The 27660-nt window shown below is 39.4% G+C and overlaps 1 protein-coding gene across 1 annotated transcript in view; it reads left to right on the top strand.

Annotated features, from left to right (window-relative positions):
• LOC126188302 (uncharacterized) overlaps window positions 1–27660 on the top strand; it is a 270067-nt gene that overhangs the window by 33590 nt on the left and 208817 nt on the right. Inside the window, exon 3 of the mRNA XM_049929898.1 lies at window positions 12004–12137. Within this exon, the coding sequence (XP_049785855.1) occupies window positions 12004–12137 (134 nt within the window). The remainder of the gene's footprint in view (window positions 1–12003; window positions 12138–27660) is intronic.

Here is a 27660-nt window from a genome sequence, read left to right as displayed (position 1 = left end):
GACACAAGACGGTGAATGGCAGTCTCATGAAATTCCCGGGACTGCTATGTTAACCAGTTCCACATGTACAGCTGGACGTTGTTGTCTGAGGTGAATCGTTTGCCCCTCAGAGCCTTTTTAAGGGGACCAGAAATGGCGTAATCACAGGGAGAGAGAACCATACTGCAAGGAGGGTGGCCGAGAACCTCTCATTTGAATATATGCAGGAGTTCTGCAACTGGAGGTTGCCTGGTTGTTTTGATATGATGGCTTGGCAAAGAGTGGTCAAGGTTTGCGAATAATGCTTGGCATTCACTGTTGTCCCGTGCTGCGGGAAGCGAATCAGGAGGAGGCCATCTTGGTCAAAGAAGAACGTCAGTATAACCTTTCCTGCACTCATGTGGATGGCCTTGGCTTTTTTTGGTGGTGGTGACCCTGGATGCTTCCACAGGAGACTGTTGTTCTGATTCTGGTTGGAAGTGATGACATCATGACTCATCTCCAGCCACCACTCATGACAGGAACGCATTCTCCTTCCCGAGCATAGTGCTACAGATGAGGAAGACAGTGGGCCATTTGACATGCTTCCTGGTGTGGTTGAAGACTGTGAGTCACCCATTGGACACACCCTTTATGCACGTGTGGTCATTCCTTCATGATGGTGTGAACACTTCAGACGCTCAATCCGACCATGGCGGCTATGGCTTTCACTGTCATTTGGCAGTCCTGGGTAAAGAGTACATCCACCATCTAGACGATGTCATCGGTAATGCAGTGTGGTGCTCCAGACCGTGCATCATCGGCTAACGACACCCGTCCTTCCCTGAAGTGTTTGTGCCACACCTTGACCCTTGCAAGGGACATGCAGTGTTCACCATACACTTATGACATTCGTCGATGAATGTCCATTCCTCACAATCCTTCTGCTGTCATAAAATGAACAATACCTCTTTGCTCTTCGTTTGACACCTCCATGTCTCTGTTTGCAATGCGTCTGGCAGTGTTGGACGATTGATGCCTGCAGCTGCTAGCTCTGTATAGTCAAGTGACGTGCACGTGTGCCCTCTAGTGACGGCCTGTGAACTTCCATGCTCTGATCGGAACCACACCTCGTTACACACGCCATGATATTAGCCTCCTGTCACCGGTTTGCGCATTCCATACTGTGGCTCATTTCTTTTTGAACGCCCCTTATACATCCTTCTGAATCTTCTTACTCTATTCATCCTGTAGTCTCCCTCTACAATTTTTACCCCCGTACTTCCCTCCAATACTAAATTGGTGATTCCTTAATGTCTCAGAATGTGTCCTACCAACTGATCCCTTCTTCGAGTCAGGTTGTGTCACAAATTTCTTTTCTCCCCAGTTCTATTCAGTACCTCCTTATTGTTTACATGATCTGTCCACCTAATCTTCAACATTCTTCTGCAAAGCAACATTTCAAAAGCATCTATACTCTTCTTGTTTAAACTGTTTATCATCCATGTTTCACTTCCATATGTGGCTACACTCCAGTCAAATACATTCAGAAAAGAATTTCTAACTCTGTGTTGATGTTAACTAATTTCTTTTCTTCAGAAATGGTTTTCTTGCCATTGCCAGTCTATACTTTCAATCCTCTTTACTTCGGCCATCATCAGTTATTCTGCTCCACAATAACAAAACCATTGTACTCCTTGTAAGTGTCTCATCTCCGAATCTAATTCCCTCAGCATCACCTGATATAGACTACATTCCATTATCTTTGTTTTGCTATTGTTGATGTTCATCCTTTATTATCCTTTCAAGACATTGTCCATTCCGTTCAGCTGCTCTTCCAAGTGCTTTGTTGTTTCTGACGGAATGATGATGCCATTGGCAAACTTTAAAGTTTTTATTTCTTCTCTCTGAACCATAATTCCTTCCCCAAATTTTCTTTTGTTTCCCTTACTGCTTGCTTAAAATACAGGTTGAATAACGTTGGTGATAGGCTACAACCCATATCACTCCCTTCTAACCATTGCTTCCCTTCCATGCCCCTCGACTGTTGTAACTGCCAGCTGACTTCTGTACAGGTTGTAAGTAGTCTTTTGCACCATGTATTTTACACCTACTACCTCCAGAATTTTAAAGAGAGTGATCCAGTCAACATGGTTAAAAGCTTTATCTAAGTCTAATCTTAGGGTCAGTATTGCCCCGCATGTTCTTACGTTTCTCCAGAATCCAAACGGATCTTCTCAAGATTAGCTTGTACCAGTCTTTCTATTCTTTTATAAATAATTCATGTTAGTATTTTGCAACCATGATTTATTAAATTCGTAGTTCAGTAATATTCACACCTGTCAGCACCTGCTTTCTTTGGAATTGGATTTATTATATTCTTTTTGAAGTCTGAAAGTGTTTTGCCTAAAGAGTTTTGTCATGGCTGGCTCTGGCAAGGCTTTCAGTAGTTATAACAGAATGTCATCTACTCCCAAAGCCTTGTTTCTAGTTAGGTCTTCCAGTGCTCTGTCAAATTTGTCTTACCATCATATCTCCTATCTCGTCTTCGTCTACATTCTCTTCCAGTTCTATAATATTGCTTTAAAGGTCACCTCCTTTGTATAGACCCTCTATATACTGCTTCCGCCTTTCAGATTTCCCTAATTTGCTTAGGACTGGTTTCCATATGAGCTCTTGGTATTTGTACATCTGCTTCTCTTTTATCCAAAGGCCTCTTAAATTTTCCTGAAGGTGGTATCTACCGTACACCTAGTGAAATATGCTTCTAAATCCTTACATTTGTTCTCCAGCTATTCCTGCTTAGCAATTTTGCATTTACTGTCAGTCTCATTTTTTAGACATTTGTATTCAAATTGGCATGCTTCATGTGCTGCATTTTTATAGTTTCTCCTTTCATCAGTTAAATTCAGTGTCTCTTGTGTTATCCAGAGATTTCTACCAGGGCTTGTCTCTTTACCTCTTTGATCCTCTGCTTCCTTCACTATTTCACCTCTCAGAGCTACCAATTCGTCTTCTACTGTATTTCTTTCTCATGTTCTATCAATTGTTGTCTAGTGCTACCTCTGAAACTCTAAACAAAGTCTGGTTCTTTCAACCTATCCAGGTCCAATCTCTTTAATTACCTACCTCTTTGCAATTTCTTTGGTTTTAATCTACAGTTCATAACCAATTAATTGTGGCTGGAGGCCCCTTGTGCCCCTGAGAATATCTTATAACTTAAAATCTGGCTTCGAAATCTCTGTCTTAGCATTATATAATCAGTCTGAAATCTTCCAGTGGCTGCAGGTGTCTTCCATGAATACAACTTTCTTTTATGATTCGTGAATGATTAAATTACGCTCTGTGCAAAATTCTTTCAGGTGGGTTCCTCTTTCATCTCTTTCCAGCAATCCATATTCACCTACTATTTTTCCTTTTCTTCTGTTTCCTAGTATTGAGTTCCAGTCCCCCATCACAATTAAATTTTCATCTCCTTTAACTATCCGAATAATTTCTTTTACCTCGCCATACATTTCTTCACTCTCTTCATTATCTGCAGAGATAGTTGGCATGTAAACTGTGATAGGCGTGGGTTTCATGTCTATCTTGGGTACAACAATGCATTCACAATGCAGTTCATAGCAGCTTACCTGCATTCCTATTTTCTTATTCATTACTAAACCTACCCCTGCATTAACCATATTTGTATTTATAACACTGTATTCACCAGATCAGAAGTCCTGTTCCTCCTGCAACCGAGCTTCACTAATTTCCACTATATCTAACTTCAACTTATCCTTTTCCCTTTTTAAATTTTCTAATCTACATGCCCGATTAAGGGATGTAACATTCCTCATTCCGATCCATAGATTGCCTGTCTTGTTTCTCCTGATGACGAAATCCTCCTGAGTAGTCCCCACACGGAGATCTAGATGGGGAACTATTTTACTTCAGGAATATTTTAACCATATAGTAGAACTGCATGCCTCGGGGAAAAATTACAGCTTTAGTTACCCCTTGCTTTTAGTCATTAGCTTTACCAGCACTGCAAGGCTGTTTTGGTTGATGTTATAAGGCCACATCAGTCAGTCATCCAGATTGTTACCCTGCAACGACTGAAAAGGGTGTTCCTCCTCCTCAGGAACCATGCAATTGTCTGACCTCTCTGCAGGTAAACCCTCTGTTGTGCTTTCACCTGTAGTATGCCACCAGTGGCAAGTTCCATTCTACATGGATGGTTCCATACTACTTACAAAATGCTTGCAGGCCTTATTTCTTAGAGACTTGCCTATGTGGCAACTATTTTGTTGTACAGGTCACCATGGTGCTGGGACTTCTGTCATTCACTACCTTTTTCAGCATTAGTAACATATAAGTCTGTTACATCAGTAACACATATTCTCTTACATAAGATTGTGGTCAGGTTAATCAGTAGAACAATCTACTTGGCAACAGACTAAAACATATACAGACATCCTATACGAATAAAAGAAACACGCATTTACAATTAATAACACGTCTAGTCACCTGCAGCATTGATAATTGCTTTCTATTTCTGAGGCATGCTTGAAACCAGGTTTTCTGCCTTTTCATGTGGCTGTGACCTCCAAATATGTGGAATTTGCATGAACAACTGTTTCAGAGTGAATTTTGCTTGAGCTTGATGCTATGTTAAGAATGGGTTTCCTGAAAGAAGTTCCAGAATCATTTTTTGTGCTTTGGGTTTCACTTCACAGACTGTACCATGTTCTTGAAAGTCATCCACACTTTTAACCAATTTGTAGTGTATTGTCCACTTTTTTACAAATGACTTTGATTATTAAGACGGTATGGCTTGACTAATTTGTTGGGGAGATGGGAGGGGGGGGGGGGGGGGGGCTACAAAGAAAAACCGCCTCAAAATTTGAAGCGTAAGCTGCACTCGAGTCTCTTCTCTCTAGTCAAAAATCTGAGGTAAACTAATGATTTATGGACGTTGCATGAAGAACAAAGGTGAGAACCTTGGCCTGTGAAAGAACTAGTGCAATATCTTTTATCATTTGTGTGTGCCAACCATGCCCGTACTTAGCAGGCTGTAACTTCAAAACACCCAACTGTGGGCTACGAAGAAGTGCCTTGGTATGTTGGCAGTGAACCGTCAGCACTGGTTTAGCCTCAGTGTGTAGGTGGGAAATATTGGTGCCCAGTCATCCTTGACAATGCCTCACATGTGAGCCATATCTGCACTTCCTGCGGGTCATCCTACCTCCCTTGTTGGAAGACATGCCTTTGGTAGTATGAAGGGCAATGTGGCTGCTACTACATGATGGTGGGCCAGCTCACTGCCCCCTTGAGTGCGGAGCAAAAACACTAGTACATACAGAACAGTCCTACTCTCATATGTGCTTTCAATCACTGAAACCAATACTATGAAAGATCTTTTTTATTTTGTACCTCCAAGTAGGTGTACCTGACTTCAATACATTTCCGGCCATATGTCCATACAACTTGCTTGCTTCTTATCCTCCCAGGAATTGTTTTTTGCGGTTTGTTCTCATTTAGAAAAATCACCATGTATAAAGTTTCCATACTGTCCATTTATTCCTCCAAAAACTGTTGGTTCAGTAACCCATGCGACTTTAGGAAATTTACTATTCATACCGCCTACTTCATCACATGTTCCATGCTTGTAAATTTAGAACAAAGTGTGTATTGATGTAAAAACTAATGATTCCCATGTTACTTGACTGTTGATTCTTGTAATTTTTTGTTTTTCATCACAAACTAAATCTTTGTCCTTTGTGAATGGAGTTTTAAAGCTTTTTTGTAGGAAAATTTGCAGTACCTAGCAGTTACAAAGCTGCATAATAAATATTGAGAATTCTCTTCCTTCAGTTGGACAAGAACTGTGCTTCCAATTTTTTTATGTTGCGCGACTGCCTCTTTTAGAATGGATGTCTCATTGCAACAGGCACTGGACCTTTGAATTTCCTTTATATCACAAACAAATAGCTAGGGATAAACAGTGTTGCCACCACAATAGGAGAGTCATGCTGACTGAAAGATGGGGTACCAAATGCCGGAAGAAACAGTATTGCATCACACTGTCAAATGAAATGTTGCATGGTACCAAGTAGTCTCAAGAAGGACCAACATAGCCAAAACAAATCTTACGAAGCTAAGACATGCCCAATAGTGCTGAGGCAAGCTGAGCCCAGGACTGCATATGTGCAGCACATTGTATTTGTGTGAGGCCTTGCACACTATGGTCAAAACTGACTTGTGGGACTCAGAAGAGTAGGGGGTTAATAATAATAGGGAACAACAACAACCTGCCACATAACAATATATAACAGTGTAATACTTTTACAAGCAGATCTATAATGTATGATGATAATGTCTTGCTGTTCCCTTGAGCTCAGCATCTCACTCGTCTGGGGGGTGCTGCCTCGATGGGCTGAAGGGAGGACATGGATACATAGATGCTCATGGTATTTGCTGGCCACTGGGTGCCCAAGTGTGCACAGTGGTGTAGTGTAAAACTGTCTTAAGTTATACAGTGCAAATTATGTATGACCCAAAGAGCTTTGTACAATGGGGACCTACTGAATGAGGCAGTGCAGTGTTGAGGTACTTCTTCACATTCAGGATAATGGAGTTAGCTGTTTCTGGCCATCCTGATTAAAAGTGTTCCGTACTTCCCCTAAATCATTTCAGCAAGATCACAGCTGACCACATGTCCTATCCTCACAAATTGTACTTCTATCTTCTTGTGTGTGTATGTAAGCTTCATTGTCACTGTGTTGTTATGGCAGGTCCTATTCACTGAGGTGACAAAAGTCATGGGATAGCGATATGTTTATACACAGGTGGCGGTAGTATTGCATACACAAGGCATAAAAGGGCAGTGCATTGGTGGAACTGTCATTTGTACTGAGATGATTCATGTGAAAAGGTTCCAGATGTGATTATGGCTGCACAGCAGGAATTAACAGACTTGGGATCTGGAATGGTAGTTGGATCTTGACATGTGGGACATTCCATTTGGAAAATCATTAGGGAATTCAGTATTCCGTGGTCCACAGTGTCAAGAGTGACGAGAATACCAAATTGCAGGCATTACTTCTCACCATGGACAACCCAGTGGCCAATGGTCTTCACTTAACGGCAGACAACAGTAGTGTTTGCATGCAGTTGTCATTGCTAACAGACAAGCAACACTGCGTGAAGTAACTGCAGAAATCAATGTGGGACACATTATGAATGTATCTGTTGAGTCAGTATGCCGAATTGTGGGATTAATGGGCTGTGGTAACAGACGACCTACACGTGTGCCTTTGCTAACAGCATGACATCAGCTGCAGTGCCTATCCTGGGCTCATGACCATATTGCTTGTACCCTAGATGTCTTGAAAACTGTGGCCTGGTCACATGAGTTGTGATTTAATATGGGAAGAGTTGATAGTAAGGTTAGTGTGTGGCGCATACCCCACGAACCCATGGATCCAAGTTGTCAACAAAGCACTGTGCGAGGTGGTGGTGGCTCCACAATGATGTTGGCTGTATTCACATGGAGTTGACTGGTTTTTCCAGTCCAGCTGAACTGATCATTGACTGGAAGTGGCTATGTCCGGCTGCCTGGAAACCATTTTCAGCCATTCGTGCTAAACAACACTGGAATTTCTGTGGATGACAATCACCAGGCCGCAGTTGTACACAATTGATTTGAAGAACAATTTGGACAGTTCAAGTGAATAATTTGGCCACCCAGATTGCTGACAGGAATCCCATCAAAATTTGTAGGACATAATCGGTAGATCAGTTCATGCACAAAATATTGCATTGGCAACACTTCTGCAATTATGGATGACTGCAGAGGCAGCATGGCTCATTATTTCTACAGGGGACTTCTAACAACTTTTGTCCATGTCTTGTCAAATTGCTACACTACACTGGGCAAAAGGAGGTCCTCCACCATATGTGAGGAGTTATCCCACAGCTTATGTCACCTCAGTATATAATTACAGAATATGCAAATAAGTAAGTAAACCACACATCCTGGTGTAATGCCCGTCTTTACACTCTCGATGTCAAGTTTGGTCTTCTGGGATGTTTGCAGATGACAAATGGACATTTCAACTGGTTGTTTGTTTCATCTGAGAAAGTGATTCTTATTCTCAGATATAACATTTTAAACCGCTTTCAGGGCAGGGTTATGATGGTTGGGGTTGGGTGTCTACTGCCACATTAGGCGTCTGTTCCCATCTTTAACCTTGTGAAAGTAACGGATGAAGGGTGAGACAGTTGTGGGAGGGATACCCTCTGCTGCATACTGAGCCCTGGAAGACACTCAACAGTGCTGACCCACCTACTGATCTGATAATTTGATAATTTACCTCATTTTGTTTGGCTGTTGTCAGTTGTACTGATGTTAATTATATCTTTAGCTTCCTCATGTTTTGTAGACTTTTGGGCCCACTGCATTTTTGGAATCGTAATTGCGTTATTTTCACCTGTTTACTATTATTAATCATCTCATGGGGAATCATTATTTATTCTTGTCTTTATTGGTTTTATGTATCCTATATTTAATTTGTCACGCCAAACAGCAAGTTATTGGCTAATAGGCAATAAAGAGTGCAAATTTTCTGAAAGAGTTCTTGTTCTCCCGATTACAAATAATCCCATTCGCTATTAATTGTGAGATTTTTTTTAAGAGGGTCAGGCCGCCAAACCAGCTGACTGGTAGAAGGAGAGGCACCACAGGGCATTTCAATTTCCACTGTCCTGAATATAGTTTGATGGCATCCATTACCAAATATACACGTTTCAATACCACACAGCGAAATACAGTGACGTGCGATAGAGGAATGCTGTATGAAGAGGCGTGGCACTGCACTTTGCCGCACTTAAGAGCCAGCCAGCGTGGCCGAGCGGTTCTAGGCGCTACAGTCTGGAATCGCGCGACCGCTGCGGTTGCAGGTTCGAATCCTGCCTCGGGCATGGATGTGTGTGATGTCCTTAGGTTAGTTAGGTTTAAGTAGCTCTAAGTTCTAGGGGACTGATGACCTCAGAAGTTAAGTCCCATAGTGCTCAGAGCCATTTGAACCACACTTAAGACCAAACTACATGTCTTAAATTTCCTCGAACACACATGTTTTATGTTTCAGACTTTTCAGAAAGACGTGCGCTACAAGATGAACCTATTTTTGAAAATTCAATTTTTTTTTTAGTATTGACCCGGTTAGCAAATGTCTTAGATCCAAGGCTGATGTGCAGAGCTGTTTGAGTTATAGTGGCTAGTCTCCACATGACCGTGTTTACATTTAGTGATTTTGCTATTTCTCCTTCGTTTACTCTCGCGTCAAATGAAAAAATGGATATCTGTTGCCTGGAGCTATCAAGTGAATTAAAATGCATTCACATAATTACAGAAGGCTAAAATATGTTATTAGTTATAGATTTTATTTCCACCTTTCTGACAGTCAAGCATTAATCGCCTTGCAGAACAATGAAGTTATTTTTGTCTGTGTGCTAAAGGAATTTGACTTTTATTAACCTTTCCCGCAAAGGCAGTCAATGTATTTGAAACGAAATGTTTAATTCAACAGTACTGGCAAGTTTCAACTGTTCACTGCATTTAAAGTGCATGCTTTCATCTTCTAGTACGTATGGCATTATGCCATAATAAAGAACCAAACATGATATAATACAGTACTGATCCAAGAAAATTTACATCCCGAAAACCACACTGAAAAGCTTAATACGAGGTCGAGGTTATTGGGAATCTGGACATACGAATGTGCACTTAAAGTATGCATTTTAAATGTGAACATTTTAATATGGTTCACGAGATACTGATGTTCTTGGAGTATTCTCTGATGTCTTGTTTCTTTTATGACATAATGTATGATCTTTCAATGTTTTACACGTACGTGCATACAGGCTTTCTACGTCATGGTAGCTGCGCAAGTGCGGTGTCGCCGTTATCTGCGCTCTCTGGCAACTGCTGAAATGAACCTATTTCTAACAGGTCGCGGGAAAATATTGCGAATGGTGGTTTGAAAAGCGTTACTTTCAAAGTAAATATCCTTTTACGTAAGTTGAACTATGTGCGAGAATGTACCTTGACTTTCTTAAATCGCAGAGCGTTGGATCTCATTTAAAAATGAACTCTTTGATGACGAGCCATTTAGAATTTCGAATCCTGAAGATCATTTATGTCATTATTAAAAATTTTACTGGCACATTTGTAACTTTCCCTGTTTGTGTGTTCGTGCTACTTAACGGTGGTGTTCGTGCTACTTACGGTGAAGGTGCTATTGGCTGACTGCATCACATGTCCTATGCTTTGATTATCTGCTGTCATTAGCTGGCGAGATGATGTGACATGGGCTATGACTGGCTTACAAAAGCGCATTGCACCCTCGATTTCAATTATTCGGAAAGTAACATGCGGTCTTTGGTGGAATTCCAGTGTATACTTCCGTAATACGAAAATACACAGCGTACATGTTGCTGCACATCAAAGATATTTCCAAAATATGTGTTTTTCCATGAGTTTCGTTTTCTGAAGTGCCGGAAATTCAACGCCCGTGTATAAACCCATAACCATTCAAAGGATTGATAAGTTGTGCAGTGAAAATATACTGTCAGTTAACATGGAAAAAGTGTGTTTTCACCCGGGAGAAAGTGTATTTTTAACCGGGAAATCCGGGAATTTTTTTCCCTTGTCTGCATATACACCCTGCATTAATTTCTAATATTATGAAAAAGGTTCATGTAAAATGTAAGTAGCAGTGTCGGGTTATCGATGAAGGGATAATCTTGCATTTCTCTTCAAATAACTTGGCACTCCCAATATTGAAAAAAAAATGGGGCACAAGGGTCAGTTTTTAGAAAAGCATTTGGCAGCAATGATAGAGATTGAATTTTTGCAGTGATTTAAAAACTTATTTTTTTGGCTGTAAGAGCGATAAAACTTTTGTAAATCTCAATATTTGTGCTGTTCATGCAGGATACAGGGGCAGTACTACAACTGCTGTGTTATCTTCAGCTTTACACCTAGTCCTCTTTGTCAAGGGACTTTATGATAGTGTATTTATTGTAATTGTGAGAGAATTTGTCTGGTAAATAATAAACTATGGAAAAATGTGTTATACATGGGAGTACTAGTATTACTGTTCTGAACTTTCAGTAGGTTTTATGTGCTGTGGCATTTATTGTGCAATGATTGTTTGTCTATGATAGGAAACAAGATGACTCTATTTGAGGGATTTGTTGCTCTATTTAAAATATTGAAATTTAGAACTGCAGTTCACGTATCTCATAATATCCACAATTATTGCTTCATTTTTGTTGTGATCTATAATCTTCTTATAGTGGCTTTCGGAAAGACTCTCGTTGAAAATTATTTCCATAAGATGACAACCTGCGACATAATCACCTCTGTAACTCATCTTTTTCATTTTTTGTTCATGCTAATAACCAATCCCTCACTCTTATGGTTTTCAGCCTTTTATTAATTCTTTATTTTCTTTCTTCCCTGTTTGTTTCCCCATTATTTGGAGAGATTTTGTTCTACTAGTCGTGTTTGTCCAGTGGTTCTCGTACATGCATTGGACAAACCCCAGTTCATCTGTCCTCACCACTCATTACCTTGGACTGCCTCACTTTGTGTATCCCCTTTGTCCATTTTTCATTCTTGTTTTGTTAATATCCATGTTGCTAACTACTTTGTCATTTCTCAGCTTTTCAATTCAAACTAGTTACTTTGTTGATGTGGTAATGCCCTTTTCCGCCACCTCATTTTCTTTTAATGACTGTGCATAATGTACTGATAGAGCACTTGTATAGTCATACCTTTATCATTCACTACTGATCCTATTTGTTAAATGGTCATGTCTTGTGTGGACATTATGGTTTACTACCTTATGCAATGTTTACATGAATAACTTATGCAAATGTTACCTTCAGGTGCAAGACCATCCTGTGTCCAGTTGTTAGAAATTTTTTTAGTTCAAGTATTTTTAACATGTGTTAGAGTTATACTACATTTGTGCCTTCAAAATGACGTGATTGCAGAATGGACAGGACAGGGAGCTTTTAAACCAAGATGGAGCTATTTCTAGCAATTCTATGGTCGATGACTTGGTGGCAAAAATATTGGATGAAGAGTCACTTGTGGGAACTAATGGACTGAAGGATACTTTCAATGGGTAAGTCTGGAACATCTACCACTGCTTTCAATTAACTTTTTAATTACAAAATTGATTCAAAGCGAATGTATTGTTCTGAACATGTTGCATAGACATTATCTCTGAAAGCTTTCAAGAACACTACAGTGTCCATCCAAACACTTTTTTCACTGACTGAAACATGAATGAAATTTCCCAGACCATGAGAGTTGAATGATGGAGACATACCAAAAATTTTCCCTAGTGTGTGTGTGTGTGTGTGTGTGTGTGTGTGTGTGTGTGTGTGAGAAACAGTTTTGAGCAAAAACTGTAATCTTCCCACTGACAAGAGAATTACCCCACCATGAATTGCTGAAACCTTGTCTGTTTTACCTCACATCACATTGCTTTATATGTAAAACTTTGCTTTTATGTACAGTTGGTCTTAGAAAGTTAACAAATCTAAAGGTAGAAGCAGCAGAATTTACTGAAGGAACAAATCGGGTAACAGAGAGTCATGATCAACTGGACAACACAAAGTAGTTTCCCAACATATGTATTAAGACATGCAGTACTTACGGAGTCAAAATAGATGTTGTGTTGTTGTCTAATGTTCTTCATGTTTTAGTCATTAAAGATCAAATGTGGAGTTTCAGTGAAGTGATTAAAAGACAGAACAGTGAAATAGCTCATGAGAAAGATCTAAATAGCGCAATTGCTGTTGGCTTTTGATGTAGACATTGAACTATGCCTATTGCAGTGTGGATACACTGAAACTTTTTGACAGCCATGTGTTGCCCTTGTCAGGTGTGCATCCTGTACCCATCTTGCGCACAGTTTGCAGTATCAGAGCATTTCTGTGACAGCTGTGTAAATAGTTGGGTGTCCAGCATAAGTAAATTCATCTGCCAGAGCACCAGTCGCAGATCAGATCACAGATTTTATCAAGTTGTTGCATGTTTTCATTAGTTGGGATACTGGAACTCAGCCCTTCATCATTTACCACTTCCCGTTATCTAACCTTTCCATCACTCGGTAATGTAGGTCCGTTAACAAGGCTCAATTACTGATGAATTGGAGCTGCTCTGTACACACAATTTGTATTGCAAGTGGTCTGATTTGGCATTCTCTTAATTCCAGTTGTGAAGTGAAGTGAAAAGGTTTCTTGAATCTAGTCTGAGATTGACAACACCCACCTGCGTTAAGTCCCAAGTAAAAAATCCACAGTGCTTACAGCTCAAATAATAAATAATGTTCTTGAGAAAAGTGTAGTGGTAGCTTATAGCTTCAATAATGTTCTTGGACAAATATATAGCAATTCAATAAATGTGATTTCTCTCTCTCTCTCTCTCTCTCTCTCTCTCTCTCTCTCTCTCTTTCTTTTTCCCACCAAAAAATATTAGTCACTCTTCACTATTTGTGAATTGAGATTTGTATTCTAACCAATGCTCATCACTGGTATGATCTAACTCAGATCAATACTGTGGAATTAATAAGCTATAGTTCAACACTCACTAAATTTTTCAAAGTCGCGCCATCACAAGAAAGTATTGTTGCTACTGTCCATGGGGAACCAAGTCTGAAATTGTGATACCATACACACACACACACACACACACACAAGGGATTGAGCAGCAAAAGTAATGAAACGTATTATTTCTGGTGAAACAGTTAAGTGTGCTGAATACTATTGTCTCTTAGGGGTGTTTGCAGACTGCTGTAATTACCTGTTCCCTTTAAGTGTAGGTTTGCAGCATCTTATGGAAATTTCAGTAGGTGTGGACCAGTTCAAAAAATTTGGTTTAAGTGACACATCTGGATCATGTGTGTTAGTAAAAGTTTCTTCTGTCAAAGTTGTCTTAATAATGCTTTCTTTTGAGAGCTACATCAAAGTAGGCATGCCATAAAACTGGCAGGAATCATTCTGTTATACAACAAAACCAGTGCACATTCGTAACACAGAGTACTCAACGAACTGCTAACAATTTCCCAATGAAATTAAATATCTCTACAACTCCTATGCAATTCATCAATGTGACCAGTACCAGTCCGAACCACTGGCGATTCTTACCACACAACCGGTCAAGACCATGCCCCCATGGTAAGTAGCCCACGAGCCAATATTGCCTCTGGCTTCCTGTTCTTCTGCACACTTTTTTACATGGCCTGTGACATTACAAATTGATGTCAGATTGTGTCTTGCAAGTACAATCCAAATTATTTAAATTAATCGTAGTTTGTTACTAAAATGTATGTTGTTACGTGCACACCAATGAAACAAGAAAATTAAGCTTAAGTGCTTGGTTCTGCAATGATTGGCACCTGAGCTACATACTGGTAAATACTGTTCTTATGTTTTATAATTTATAGTACAACAGAAATGCTCATCAATGTTTCGTGTTATTCTGGAAGGAAACTGTCTCCTGTTTCTCGTCATGTTTTCGAATTTGTGTTTTTTGTATCATATTATCCTAATTTGTCTATTTAATTTTATCATAATCATTCATTAACTTATCTGCATAAATTAGTGAACTACATCTTCAGATCTTGAATTATACGACTACAGTGATCCCAGAATGGCATGCTGCTGTGTGTCAATCTGTGTCTTACGTGTAAGTGTCTATAAGCTAATTAATTCTACCATTCTATTACCACATGCGATTGCACCTGTGTTTTGTATATCGTGTAAATTCTGTGCAGCTAAAATGATCACCCTTAATAAGAGCTAATCAGCAACTTGTTTGTCACAATCAGACTAACATACTGAAGATGTAAATTTTATAAGCTCTAAAGCATTTTATGTAGTGTAACTTGTAAAGTAATTGCTCTAGAGTAAAGGCATAGTAAAGGCATTGTCACCATTAATTTTGTCCATTAAATCTCTTCGTGGCTGTGTATTTGTCTATTATTTATTTTTGGACGCTCAAAATGAATATTCTCCACTATCTGCCATACTCTGCTGAGCTGAGAATGGAAGCCATTCCCTGCCTCCAGCATATTGATCTATACTGGTTTTTACCTGACATCATTCCTATCGTCTGCGAGTGTTACCTGCCTTCCACATGCAGCCACGTGTCATCGTACTGGGCTCTTGCTACATTTTCCAGCTTATTAGAAATCTTGTCACATCTGCACTGAAATTACTCACACCAGACCTGTCGAGTAACAATGAAGTAACAGAAGCCCAGTTCCCTCCACAGAAATATTCAAAATGTACATGATGAAAATCCTAGTTGGACATATAGACACACAACCACGAAAATGATGGATCTCCATTATAAATTGCTTCCCAATCGTGAGGAGAAATGCTAACACTTCCCAGCCCTGACTGACCCCATTAAAGTGTAACCTGTTGACTGAGATACTGGCTGCTCTAAACACTTCAATGTATAGGAACACATGCTGTTCCGACTAATACCAAGCTCAAGTGTACCTGTCATTATCCAATATTGTATTGAGCATCACATTGGATGGCAAACTTATGTGTGGTGATAGAGAAGGATCAAACACCTTCATTTAAGTATGGTGACTGAGGAAATTTTTGATATCATCTTGTACTTTTCGGGTTTCCCAAATGGAAAGAATAAGATAATCATTTTTTAGGAGTTTTAGAGGAGTATTATCAGTTCCCAGTGCCTTTTCCTGTTTCACTTTGGTGAACTTTGCAGAAATCTGCAAGTGACAACTGGTGCAGCCATTGCAAGGTTGGCAGATGTTACAGAAAATTAGTGAAGAAAATATTCTGCAGCTGCAGAGTTACAGTTCAATAGAGTTAGTGTCTCAAAATGTCTCTGCTGTCAGTGAGTGGTGCTGTGTTGTATTCAGCTTTTTGATTTCCTGTCTAGGCAGATGCATTCTTACATCACTGTTATTCAGACACAAAAACTTTGTAGATGTTGGGGATTGGGAGTGTTTACTCCTCTCTCAATTCTTTCTGCTGCCTAGTCTCGACGTTTCCTATTCCAGTGATATTTGTACATCAATTACTGAAAATTTATCTTATTTACTAAAGGGGATGGATCCTGAATTAATGAATAAACATGCTTCCCATTTATGTTTTATAGGAGTTAAAATTTCAAGCTTTCATTGAAGAAGTCATTGTCTTTTACTTTTTTTAAAGCCAAGACTTACTGCTGATTTACAATGATATTTTGTAGTATCGCCCACTCAGGTTATGGTTAGATTGGGTTTACTGGTGGAGAGTAAACTTGGATAAGTTAACATTTCCTGTGACAAAGATTTTGTCATGATGTTTCTGTAGATGGTTCTGGGAATTGTTTGAGAGATTTGTGATGGGGAAATGCCCTAAAGTTGGTGAAAGCCATACATATTCTATGAACTTGCCTTAATTCGATAATGTGGTTTTACTCAGAGCAACATAATCAATCTTACAGCAAGCTATAGTAGTGTGCACAAAATGAAGTAGCTGGTGAGGCAATGAACAGTGAGCCCTGTGATGCCCCAACCGGTACCATGTGACACTCCAACCATGTGTCATTCTATTGTGTGCGTCTGTAGCATCAGCACCTGCCTAAAAAAGAAAGCCTTACAGTTGTCTGTGACATCGGCTTCAGCGTAAAGAGAACTGGAAGTCAAAAATTCATGAAGGCATTGATTTGAACTCGCTGATAATTTATGAAATGGCAACTTTTCTTCTTTGAAATGATATAGTTGTTTTATTTGTAACTTATTTCTTAATGCTTTATAATTGTTTTATTTGCAACTTATTTCTGAATGCTTTTAAACACTTTCAAAACAAAACCCCATATGATTACTTGCATGGGCATCTTCTGCAACAGATGTTATGTACCAGTTATTATTTTTTTTACCTATCTTAAGAGTACTACAGTTTAATAGGAGCATTTCAGCAGACACGTTTTTGCGTTAATTTGCAAACTAAGAAACCTGGCAATGTTTCATAACTGCAAAATATGTATAGGAACTTTATACATGTTATAATCTCCTTCTCCCACTCCTCCCCTTCTCATTTTACTGCTTGTCTGCCAAGGCCGGCCACCCACCCTATGCCACGTTCTTTAATGACTCCATTGGCTCCCAGTATGGAGTGCGTCCTTCTTCTCTGTTACCTCCCGGAGTTTGCTTTTGGCTATTGCACCAGCAGCTTCACTTCACACTACCCAATGTGTTCCCAATGGGGGTGTCCTTCACCAACTTGGCTTTGTGTGGCGACCCATGTTCATTGTGGACTTCATTTGTTTCTGGATTCGATCTATCGCTGTAAGTGTCTTGACCTCCGCACAGAACTTAGCTATGGTACCTTCGTGTACAATGATGACTCTGAGACTGATTGTGGTATTGGGTGTGCTATTGGCATCAATCATTATCGATATCAGCTTCCAGAACACTGCTCAATATTTACGGCAGAGCTCTTTGCCCTCTATCAGGCCACCCAGTACATCCGGCGACACAGGCTTTTTGATTATGTCATACGCTGCGATTTTCTCAGTGCCCGTCAGAGCCTCTGTGTGCTGTACACAGTCCATCCCTTAGTGCAACGGGTCCAAGAAAGTATCCATTTGTTCACTGTTGAGGGAGCCACTGTGATGTCCCTGTGGGTTCCTGGTCAAGTTGGTCTGAAGGAAATGTGGCTGCTGACACTACTGCCAAGACTGCAGTCCTCGTACTTCAGTCCGCTAGCTCTTCCATCACTTTGGATGATCTCGGTGTTGCCGTCTCTCGGCAGGTGGTGTCACTTTGGCATCACCCCTGGTCCCTGGTTTTTTCTTCACAGGAACAAGTTCAGGTGAATCAGACCTCTCCCAGTGGCCTGCTCAACCTCATCTCGGTCCTGTCACCGTGAGGCCATCATTTTACCTAGATTGCGTATTGGGCATTGTTGTTTGAGCTGTCGCTGTTTTAAGTGGTGATCCCCTGGCACTTTGTACTCATTGTTGTCAGTCATTGACAGTTCACCATTTCCTGGCCAAATGCCCTTAGATTGTCATGTGTGTTTGCGGTCTACATTATAGGCTGTTTTAGCAAACAATGTGTGGACTGTCAACCACGTTTTACTTTCTATCTGTCATAGCAGTGTGGCGAAGGACATTAATCTTTAGTTCAGGACATCCACTGTCTCTAAAGTGTATTTTAGGGACCTTTCTCCACGAGGAAGTCCTTGTTTTTAGTCGCTTTCCTTCTGTTGACTGGGCTTAACGTATAGTCATTTTTAGTTCTGTTACTTCCTGATGATCTAAGCTTATGACATTTTTAAGTTATCTTACTTATTGAGGATCTAAGGCTATGACATGGGTGCTGATGTCCTTAGTTATTTTTGCACCCTAAAACGAGCAAAGCAAAACAATCCCCCTCTCTTTGTTCATAGCCCCTCTTCCTCACTCCACACTGTCCACCTCCTTCTCCCCTCCCAGAATCTATCTCCATCTCCTCCTCACCACCCCTCTCTCCGTCCATCTCCTTCTCCTTTCCTGCTCCTCCTCCTTCTGTCTGTCCAATTTCTCCCCCTCTCCGTCTCTGTGCATCTCTTCCACTCTCTCTCTGTGATCTTGGAGCCATGTTTATTGGTATTGCAAATAAATCCTCGATTGTTAAATGAAGCCACTTAAATTAATGGGTGAATTGGTTGGGATCATTGACATAAGGGGTACAGGAGAGCCTTTCCAGTGGTTGGATCTGTAAGGTTGGTAGCTTCAATGACAGTATTTCTCATTTTAATCTGTGTGTATGTAGGATTGCAAAATTTTGAAAGATTCAGTTCATAGCAGTGTTCTAGTCATAACTTGATAAGCCATAAATACAATGTTCCTCATAAAACTGACTGTGATGATGAAGACAAAGCAGCACACTGGTGTATACACAATTTTTATTTCAATTCATACCTAAGGAGAAAGAATGTATATGGAAGAAACAGTTTGTCTAATTGTTTAAATGTCTTGATATCTACATTAACACGGACAGCAAGAAAGAAAACGAAACCACGGTTTTTTACAGCACAGCATTTTAATTCTTACAGTCTGTTTTTACAGAAAATCTGTACATTGTTTTTTTAAAAATATATAGTCTATGTCTTTATGAATTTGAGCAGAGTATTGTGGAACAGTTTGAAGTAAAACTATCAAGAAGTTTTTTAGATTTTTGCTTAAAATGTGTTCTCTTTATGTATTAAATGTAATTTTTATATTACATACATTTAAAATATATACAGTTAATATCTGTCTGAATGTTTATTAGAGCATCGTATAAAAATTAGAATTAAATTAGTCAGGAACTTGCTAACAAAGTTTCCTCTTTACATATTACATATATACTTGTTTGCCATATATATTTAAAAATTTATAGCCTACATCCGTTCAAAAGTTTATTACACTATTGTGTAAAAATTGGAAATAAATCGTTCAAGAACTTTGAGAATTTACTAACAACATTTCTGTTTTATGTATTATATATAAATTTATTCTGTTTTATGTATTATATATAAATTTATCTACCACATATTTAAAAGAAAAGTGTGACCTATGTCCATCCAAAAGTATATTAGAGTATTGTGTAAAAATTTGAACTCAATCAATCAAGAACTTTTATAGATTTTTTTTACTAACATTTCCTCATTACAATATTTTTTAAAAAGGCAGCATAAGTCTGTTTGTATGTTTATAGAGTATTGTGTGAAAAAAAAGAAGTAATTTCTTCAAGTACTCTCAGAGATTTTTTTGTAACAACCGTTGCCATTTAATAGTGTGTGTGTGTACATGTATACCATATATATTTAGAAAATGTGTAGTCTGTGTCCGTCAAAACATTAATAGAGTATGTAAGCCAAATGTAATTCAGTCAATATCTTCAAATGTGATTACCATATATCAAATTACTGTGTACCAAGCAGCCGCTCACAGAGATGCAGTATGGGCGGTAATTGTAGTGTGGCAGTGAAACGTGGTAGATATGCTAATGCGGAACCAATTTGTTCTGAAAAAAATTAGTTCCACAGATGCAAATCTGGCACTGCGAATGCAAGAAACACTTATAGGAATGTTTCCACATGCAGTGGATTAGGAACAGGATGGGGGCAGAAAAGGTCTAAAAAGAGAGAGAGGCATAATGTTGAATTTACAAGGGTTGGAACTTTAATAGTGTCGACTATTTATTTACAGCTCGTACAAAATAGATACTGTTTCAAAGTTTTACTGACTTTCAAAGTAGTCACCAGCATTGTGTGTAACCCGTTGCCAGCGATGTGGAAGTCGTAGGATACTCTTAGCAGTGCCAGTTGTGTTGACAGTTCGGGTGGTGCGGTCTATTGCCCGACGAATTTGTAGCAGTTCTGAAGCGAATGCCTTGAAGTGTTTCCTTCAGTTTATAAATAGAGTTGAACTCACGAGGGCAGGGGAGTGCAGTAGGTGGTATAGCACATAGCAGCCCCATCAGTCAAACAAATCAGTAACAGATTGCACTGCACATGCTTGAGCATTGTCCTGCAAAATGATGGTCAGATCCTGCAGAAAGTGTCGTCACTTTTGTCTCTAAGTTGATCATAGGTTGTGTTCCAAAAATGAACAGCATAGTGACAGAAGTGATGACACTTTCTGCAGGATCTGACCATCATTTTGCAGGACAATGCTCAAGCATGTGCAGTGCAAGTTGTTACTGATTTGTTTGGCTGATGGGGCCGTTAAGTGCTATACCACGTACTGCACTCCCCTGACTTAGCCCTCGTGAGTTCAACTCGATTTCTAATCTGAAGGAAACACTTCAGCGCATTTGCTTCAGAAATGCTTCAAATTCATTGGGCAGTAGACCATGCTGTTCGAACTGTCAACACAGCTGGTACTGCTAAGAGTATCCTAAGACTTCCACATTGCTGGCAATGGGTTGTACAGACTGCTAGTGACTACTTTGAAGGTCAGTAAAACACTGAAACACGTATCTATTTTGTATGAGCTGTAAATAAATAGTTGCCAGTATTAAAGTTCCCATCCTTGTATTATTAACCACCTCTTACACAGTTCACTCAGTATGAACACTGGAGACATCAATGAGGTGCTGCATCCGCAAAATGACGTGATCAACAGTGTCTCAAAGCAGTTCTGGTGGAATTCGAGCAAAATGTCACTATATACTGCCCTTCAGATCTGGTAGAGACCAAATATATTTTGGATATCCTAAGAGTGAAAAGTCACATGGGGTCAAATCAGGTGATCTAGCTGACCATGCATCTGGAAAACTGTTGGAGATAACACATTTGTGGAAGGTTGCATTAAACAGTTCTTTCACTGGTCGAACGACCTGAGGTATTTCCCATCTTGAATGAAAACAGTGGTTTCCACACAGTTGTGCTCTTCTATGGCAGGATTCACGTTTGTACAAGGAGGTTACAATAACGTGCAGATGTCATGGCAGACCTGACAGGCCTTCTAGATGTATTCTCCTTAAAGAACAACTGACTGATAATAAAGATGCTTGTGCATACACACCACAGAGTCACATAAGGCAAATGCAATGGCTCTTTGTGCAGAACACACGGTTTAACTGTACCCAAATTCACCAGTTCTATGCATACACCGCATTCTGTAGCATTAAGTATTCCTTGTCACTCCATAGAATACTGCCCGGTAATACCTTTTCTTAAGGATTCGAAAGGGAAAGGTAACCTTTGGAGCTGGTCAAGCTAGAACACAACGGTTCTGGTGTACTAAATGGCTGAGCACAGCAGCTGAACATTTATTGGTTTACTTAGTTTATATAGGTATGCAGAAAATTCATACTTTCTTATTCTTAAAACATTAAAATCAACAATCCTTGAAACATTAAAATTGTGCATTTTAAAGGTAATTAACTGAAATTCTAAATTATCCAAAATTTCCTTTCCCTTTAACATTAGAACCAATAGCCTTTAAAATAAATTACAATAATCAAAGGTATTTCATTGAAGTTGTAAATTGCCCAAGTTTCCTTTTTATTTAAACACTATGACCAGTAACTTTAAAAATTTTAAATCATCCAAGGTATCCTTTTTAAATCAAATAAGGTTAAGCTCAGAAACTCGTTCATGTGCACCATAACTGGCCGTAGGGATGCTGACATGTGAATGACTTAACGTCAGTTCAACCAATCCAGCTCAGAAAACCAACGTTATGGTAGTTACAGAAGAACCATTAACAAATTTAATTGCAGTTCACTGAAGTATAACATGCACTAATGTGGCCCCACACAATCAACCTTTCATCAGTGGCTCACTTTATATGTTCATCCTGCCTCTTGAACATGAGCCAATTTGGAATAATACAGTTAAATGTCAGTGGGATTGATCGAGAGCTGTGTAATCACAGAAATTAATTGACTCCCTTTCATGCAAATTTCGACCAGTGGAACCTGAGGACATGAATCCACAATCACAAAGTGCCCTGAAGCTGACATCACTTTTGTAGAATATCATGCACATAGTTCAACATGATTTACACACCCCAGAAAGTCTACAACAGAAAGCATCCCATTAGCCGCACATACATGGAAATTTGCAGAGCACAGCCAGGGTACAATTTCGTGACACTTCAGTCAATGGTAAGCCCAACATACAATGTGATGTGTCCTAGAGGAAATAGAAAAAATGCTCCCAAGAATTGTTAACTGAAAACAGTTCATTTACAGGATGAACCTACACACGACGAGTCGATCACAGACAGATGAATTATTGTTCCAGCCAAGACTAATGTCCCAGTTCAAATTCCAAACTGAATGCTGATGCTCACCAAAATCACCAGGAATGCCAGGCACTAGTTCCGATGTGATGTGTTCCTGCCATCTGCTGGCTAAACAGCAACCTCTGGGCCGCTGACCCATCACCCAGACGATACCGCAGTAGCACTTACCACACTTGCAGTGGACATCTAGTATGCACTCAGCTCTTGCTACACAGCCTGCTCTGCTCTCTGTTGTCCAGTCCACAAGTCACAGGCTCGCTCGGTGCTTGCTTAAAACTGCAATCCATGTCTGGCATCTCTGATGATAAAACAATTTTTCTTTGCGTAAAGATGCACTGACTCCAGAAATTGATACGGTCGCATATATGCATCGCAGATGTATGAACCAAAAATCATATGACCGTATCCTCTGGCCACATTATACAACTTTGATCTGTGCCAGAAGTCAAATATCAAATTCAGAATATTGCTGTGGATCATGAGATGTATGGCATGGTTAATTACAGTAACAGCAACCTCATCAATAACTTCCACTGGGTTAGGATGCCTTCCTCTTCCAGATGACACACCAAACTCACCATGTTTTCAAATTTCAGTGCCATCTTGAAACCATTTAATGAAATTGGGCCTCTCCTCAGACCTTTCAGTGATACTCTAGCGAACGGTCCCTCTTCTGGATAGCCATACTTTTCACTCATGTTGTGGCTTGGCAAATGACAGTGTTGTCATCATCCTGCCGTACAAATACTGTAAAGCACCGGATTTGCAACATGTGGTCAAAATTGGGACTAATTTTTTTCCAGTGTAAATCGGTTATTTGTTAACACATTAGCATATTGACAAAGTTTCACTTCCATGCAATGATTACAGCCCACACTGGACCTCCATGAGTAGCTGCACTTGAATTATAACCCCCAGTAGGGATGGGAAAAACTGATTGGTTAAAACTAATTCTGTTATTGTAATTCCGAATAACCAGTGTTTTTCGGTATTTGTTCCATCTTGATGTTTTCGTGTTTAACTAATATCTAGGTAAAAAAACCTTGCATATTAGTTTGCCATAGAATCAGTGCTACAATTTTTTATTTTAAATAAAATTGTTTTTGAAAATGAGTAGTGCTTATTTGCAATATTTTCATTGCTTTGAAATATTGTGTTATTATAGAAAGTGGGAAAAGTGATTTCTGCTAGTCTAATTAAAATCCCCATAGTTAGAAACAGCCCCCCCCCCCCCCCCCCAGGCAAATATTTTGGATGCTCCGTTTAGTTCCACCTGTCACAACTGAGAGGTGTCAACGTACAAGAGAGATCAAAGTTGAGAATGTTAATGATTATATTTATAGTAAATGGAAAGAACTTCACATACCAATAAGAAATGTGGCCATAGATGAGAGCACCGTAGGATTTAAATCCTAATTCAGAATTAGGAAGAATTCAGTTAAACTGCTACAATCCAAAGAAGCCTACGAAGTAGGATTTACACATTTTCTGTCTCTATGATTCAAAAAATGGTTACATTTTTTCCTCATATTCCATACTATGAAAGACAACTACAGAAAGTCTGATTCATCCAGATTTACCTTCCACAAGTCGAACAGTGTTTCATTTGGCACAGCAATTGCTAGTTTCTGCAGGTGGTTCAGGCAGTCACATTTTTATTGACAGGTTTTGTGCTAGCCCTCAACTTGCCCAGGAATTGCACAAAATGAAATTTAGTCTAACATGTACAGTTATGCATTTTCCATGTGATTTGAAGTCGAAACTTGTTGAATATGAGTTGCCTTTCAAAGTGAGATGAAAATTGTTTCTTTCATCCCATGACGAGGGTAGTGAATAAATTGAGTGCATTCTTTGCTCCTCAAACCTGATTGATCACTGGTTATAGGAAGAAAGAACCTGTGTAGCTCCTGATACCCACTGTTGTTTTGGAATGCACGTAGTTGAGACGCATTTTATAATGCAAAAAAAGAAAGGTTTCGTGGATTGCAGCAAATGCAAGGAGAAAGAAGAGAAACAATTTGTACTGGAAAACATGCAAGAGGATGCCTGGAATTCACCCGGGCAACTGTTTTCAGAAGTACCATATATTTTTTTTAAGAAGTACCATACAGAAAAAATATTAACAATCATAAGAAACACCAGTGTAGTTTCAAAAACTATTGTAAAATAAAATAAAATTTCACGTGACCTTATATTGCATTTTATTTTTTAAAACAATAACATAATAACCCGTAATGCCTTACATACTTTGCCATGTAAAATAAATGAAGAGTTGGGGAGAATGCAATGAATAAAAAAAAATTGGATTGGAAAAAGGTTAATTATTGACCTGTCCTTTCATCCCAAATTTGTATTTCCCAAAGAGCATCCACGTTTTGAAAGTAGATAGGTCATACCTGTAAATAAAAATGAACAAGTAATGGGAATTGCACAACCAGACATTTTAAGAAAAGTTTTTATACTTCTAAACAGGTGTATCAGAACACTGCAAGAGATGCTCGTGAATGATCATGAGGTCCTTTTTATGTAATGTCAGTATTGTGACTGTAATTGCTCTACATATATAAAGGTACTACTATGCTGTAAAAACACAGGAAGACATCCAGCTCAAAGACAGACAGATACTCAGATGTGACATATGGAGAGGTGACAGCTACTCCATGAAACAATATACTACCCAAATTGCTGTGATGCACCAATGCATCTAGGCAATAAACTGAACGGAATAACTAAAAACAGCTGGAAGTGCAAAGAAGGTAGCTATAATATTTGGGCACCTCACTGTACCAAGTATCTGGAATGATATATCTTTTTGTGGGATATCTGAGAGAGACTTTTGTGTTTAAACTATGAGGGTGAGTCAAATGAAAAGCTTAAATATTTTTTTAAATATTATTTATTGTCAGGAGTGGTACAAAGCTGTATCACTTTTCAACATAATCTCCCCCACACTCAATGCAAGTCCTCCAGCACTTACAAAGTGCATAAATTCCTTTAGAAAAAAATTCTTTTGGTAGTCGGTGCAACGACTCTTGCACCGCGTGGCGTACCTCTTAATCAGAACGGAACTTCTTTCCTCCCATTGCGTCTTTGAGTGGTTCAAACATATGGAAATCACTTAGGGCAAGGTCTAGTGAGTATGGTGGATGAGGAAGACACTCAAAATGCAGGTCTGTGATAGGTGCAACTGTTGTACATGCAGTGTGGGGCCTTGCATTGTCATGTTGCTAAAGGACACATGCTGACAGCAATCCACGTCACTTTGATTTGATTGCAGGCCGCAGATGAGTTTTTAGGAGATCTGTGTTTGATGCACTGGTGATAATGGTCCCTCTAGGCATGTAATGCTCCAAAATGATGATGCCTTCTTCATCCCATAAGAGTGTCAGCATAAACTTCCCTGCTCATCGTTCTGTTCGAAACTTCTTTGGTTTTGATGATGAGGAATGGTGCCATTTCGTGCTGGTTGGTGGAAATGAACCCAGGTTTCGTCCACAGTAACGATTCTTGCAAGGAAGCCATCACCTCCCCGTTCAAAATGCCAAAAGAGTTCTCCACAAGCATCTACACATCCTTCTCTCATTTCAGGAGTCAGTTGCCGTGGCATCCATCTTGAAGACACTTTGTGAAACTGGAGCACATCATGCACAGTGTGGTGTGCCGACCCATGACTAATCTGTAAACATGCTGCAATGTAATTCAGTGTCACTTGGCGGTTTTCCTTCACTAATGCTTCATCTTCTGCATTGTTCTGTGGAGTCACAACTCGTTGCGACTGACCTGGATGAGGAGCATCTTCCACTGAAGTCACACCATTTGCGAATTTCCTACTCCATTCGTAGACTTGCTGCTGTGACAAACATGCATCACCGTACTGAACCTTCATTCATCGATGAATTTCAATAGATTTTACACCTTCACTATGCAAAACCAAATAACAGAACGCTGTTCTTCCCTGGTGCAAGTCACAAGTGGGGTGGTCGTCTTTATACTGATACTGCGACGGTATGTGTACATCAGCACTATGCTGCCACCTACAGGCCATTCTGCATGCTGTTTGTAGCACACTTACCAACTTACAGGACAACGGTGCAAAATTTCAATTTGTTATTACAAATTTAAGGTTTTCATTTGTCTCGCCCTCGTATTATTTCATAGTCAATATCTTTAATTAACATGAAAAAATTGACAGTTTAAAAAAAATAAAACATATCTGTTTAAGCACTGCAGGTTAGCAGAAACATATGCACATGGTTATTTTCAATCAATTTGTGTTTTGGTGAAGGAAGTGTAGGGTAATAAGATGTATATGAATTTCAGACCCAGGAATTAAGACAATTTGCAGAAAGAATTGATAATACACTCTTGTAATTTTTTTAGACATGTGTATTCAGTTTTTTTTATTTGTATCTGTTGATGGGCTATAAACCCTTGGGGAAAAAGTTCCTGTATTTCCATTTGCTATTTGTACGTACTCATATATGTTTTCCCTTTTGTGGAACTGTATCTGTATTTTCAAAGAAAAATAGTTATTTGTGCATTGAAAGATTGGAAGCATTTTTTAATCACATTGTTATGCCCTGAATTGCTAACAGCAGTTTTGTACATCAGGTTGCTATAAATAACATTAATGATGTGCTGACACAGGTTTGCAGGTCCAGGCTCCTAGTTTCACTCAAAGCCTGTCTGATACCCTTATCCAAAAGACTTCTAGGAAAAAGAAAAAAAAGTAAAGGTAGAGGAAACACAGGAGTTTCTTTGGTTTGAGTTTAAGGTTGATCTCAGCTTGTCAGGAAGTGATCCACACACTGTGAGTTTGGAACCATCACAATGGCTCATGTAATGTGGAACATGCAGTGTCAAGCTTCAAATCAGGAATGGTTTGCATA

Source organism: Schistocerca cancellata, chromosome 1 (genome assembly GCF_023864275.1).
Source record: "Schistocerca cancellata isolate TAMUIC-IGC-003103 chromosome 1, iqSchCanc2.1, whole genome shotgun sequence".
NCBI lineage: Eukaryota > Metazoa > Arthropoda > Insecta > Orthoptera > Acrididae > Schistocerca > Schistocerca cancellata.
This window is presented reverse-complemented; position numbering and strand designations above follow the sequence as displayed.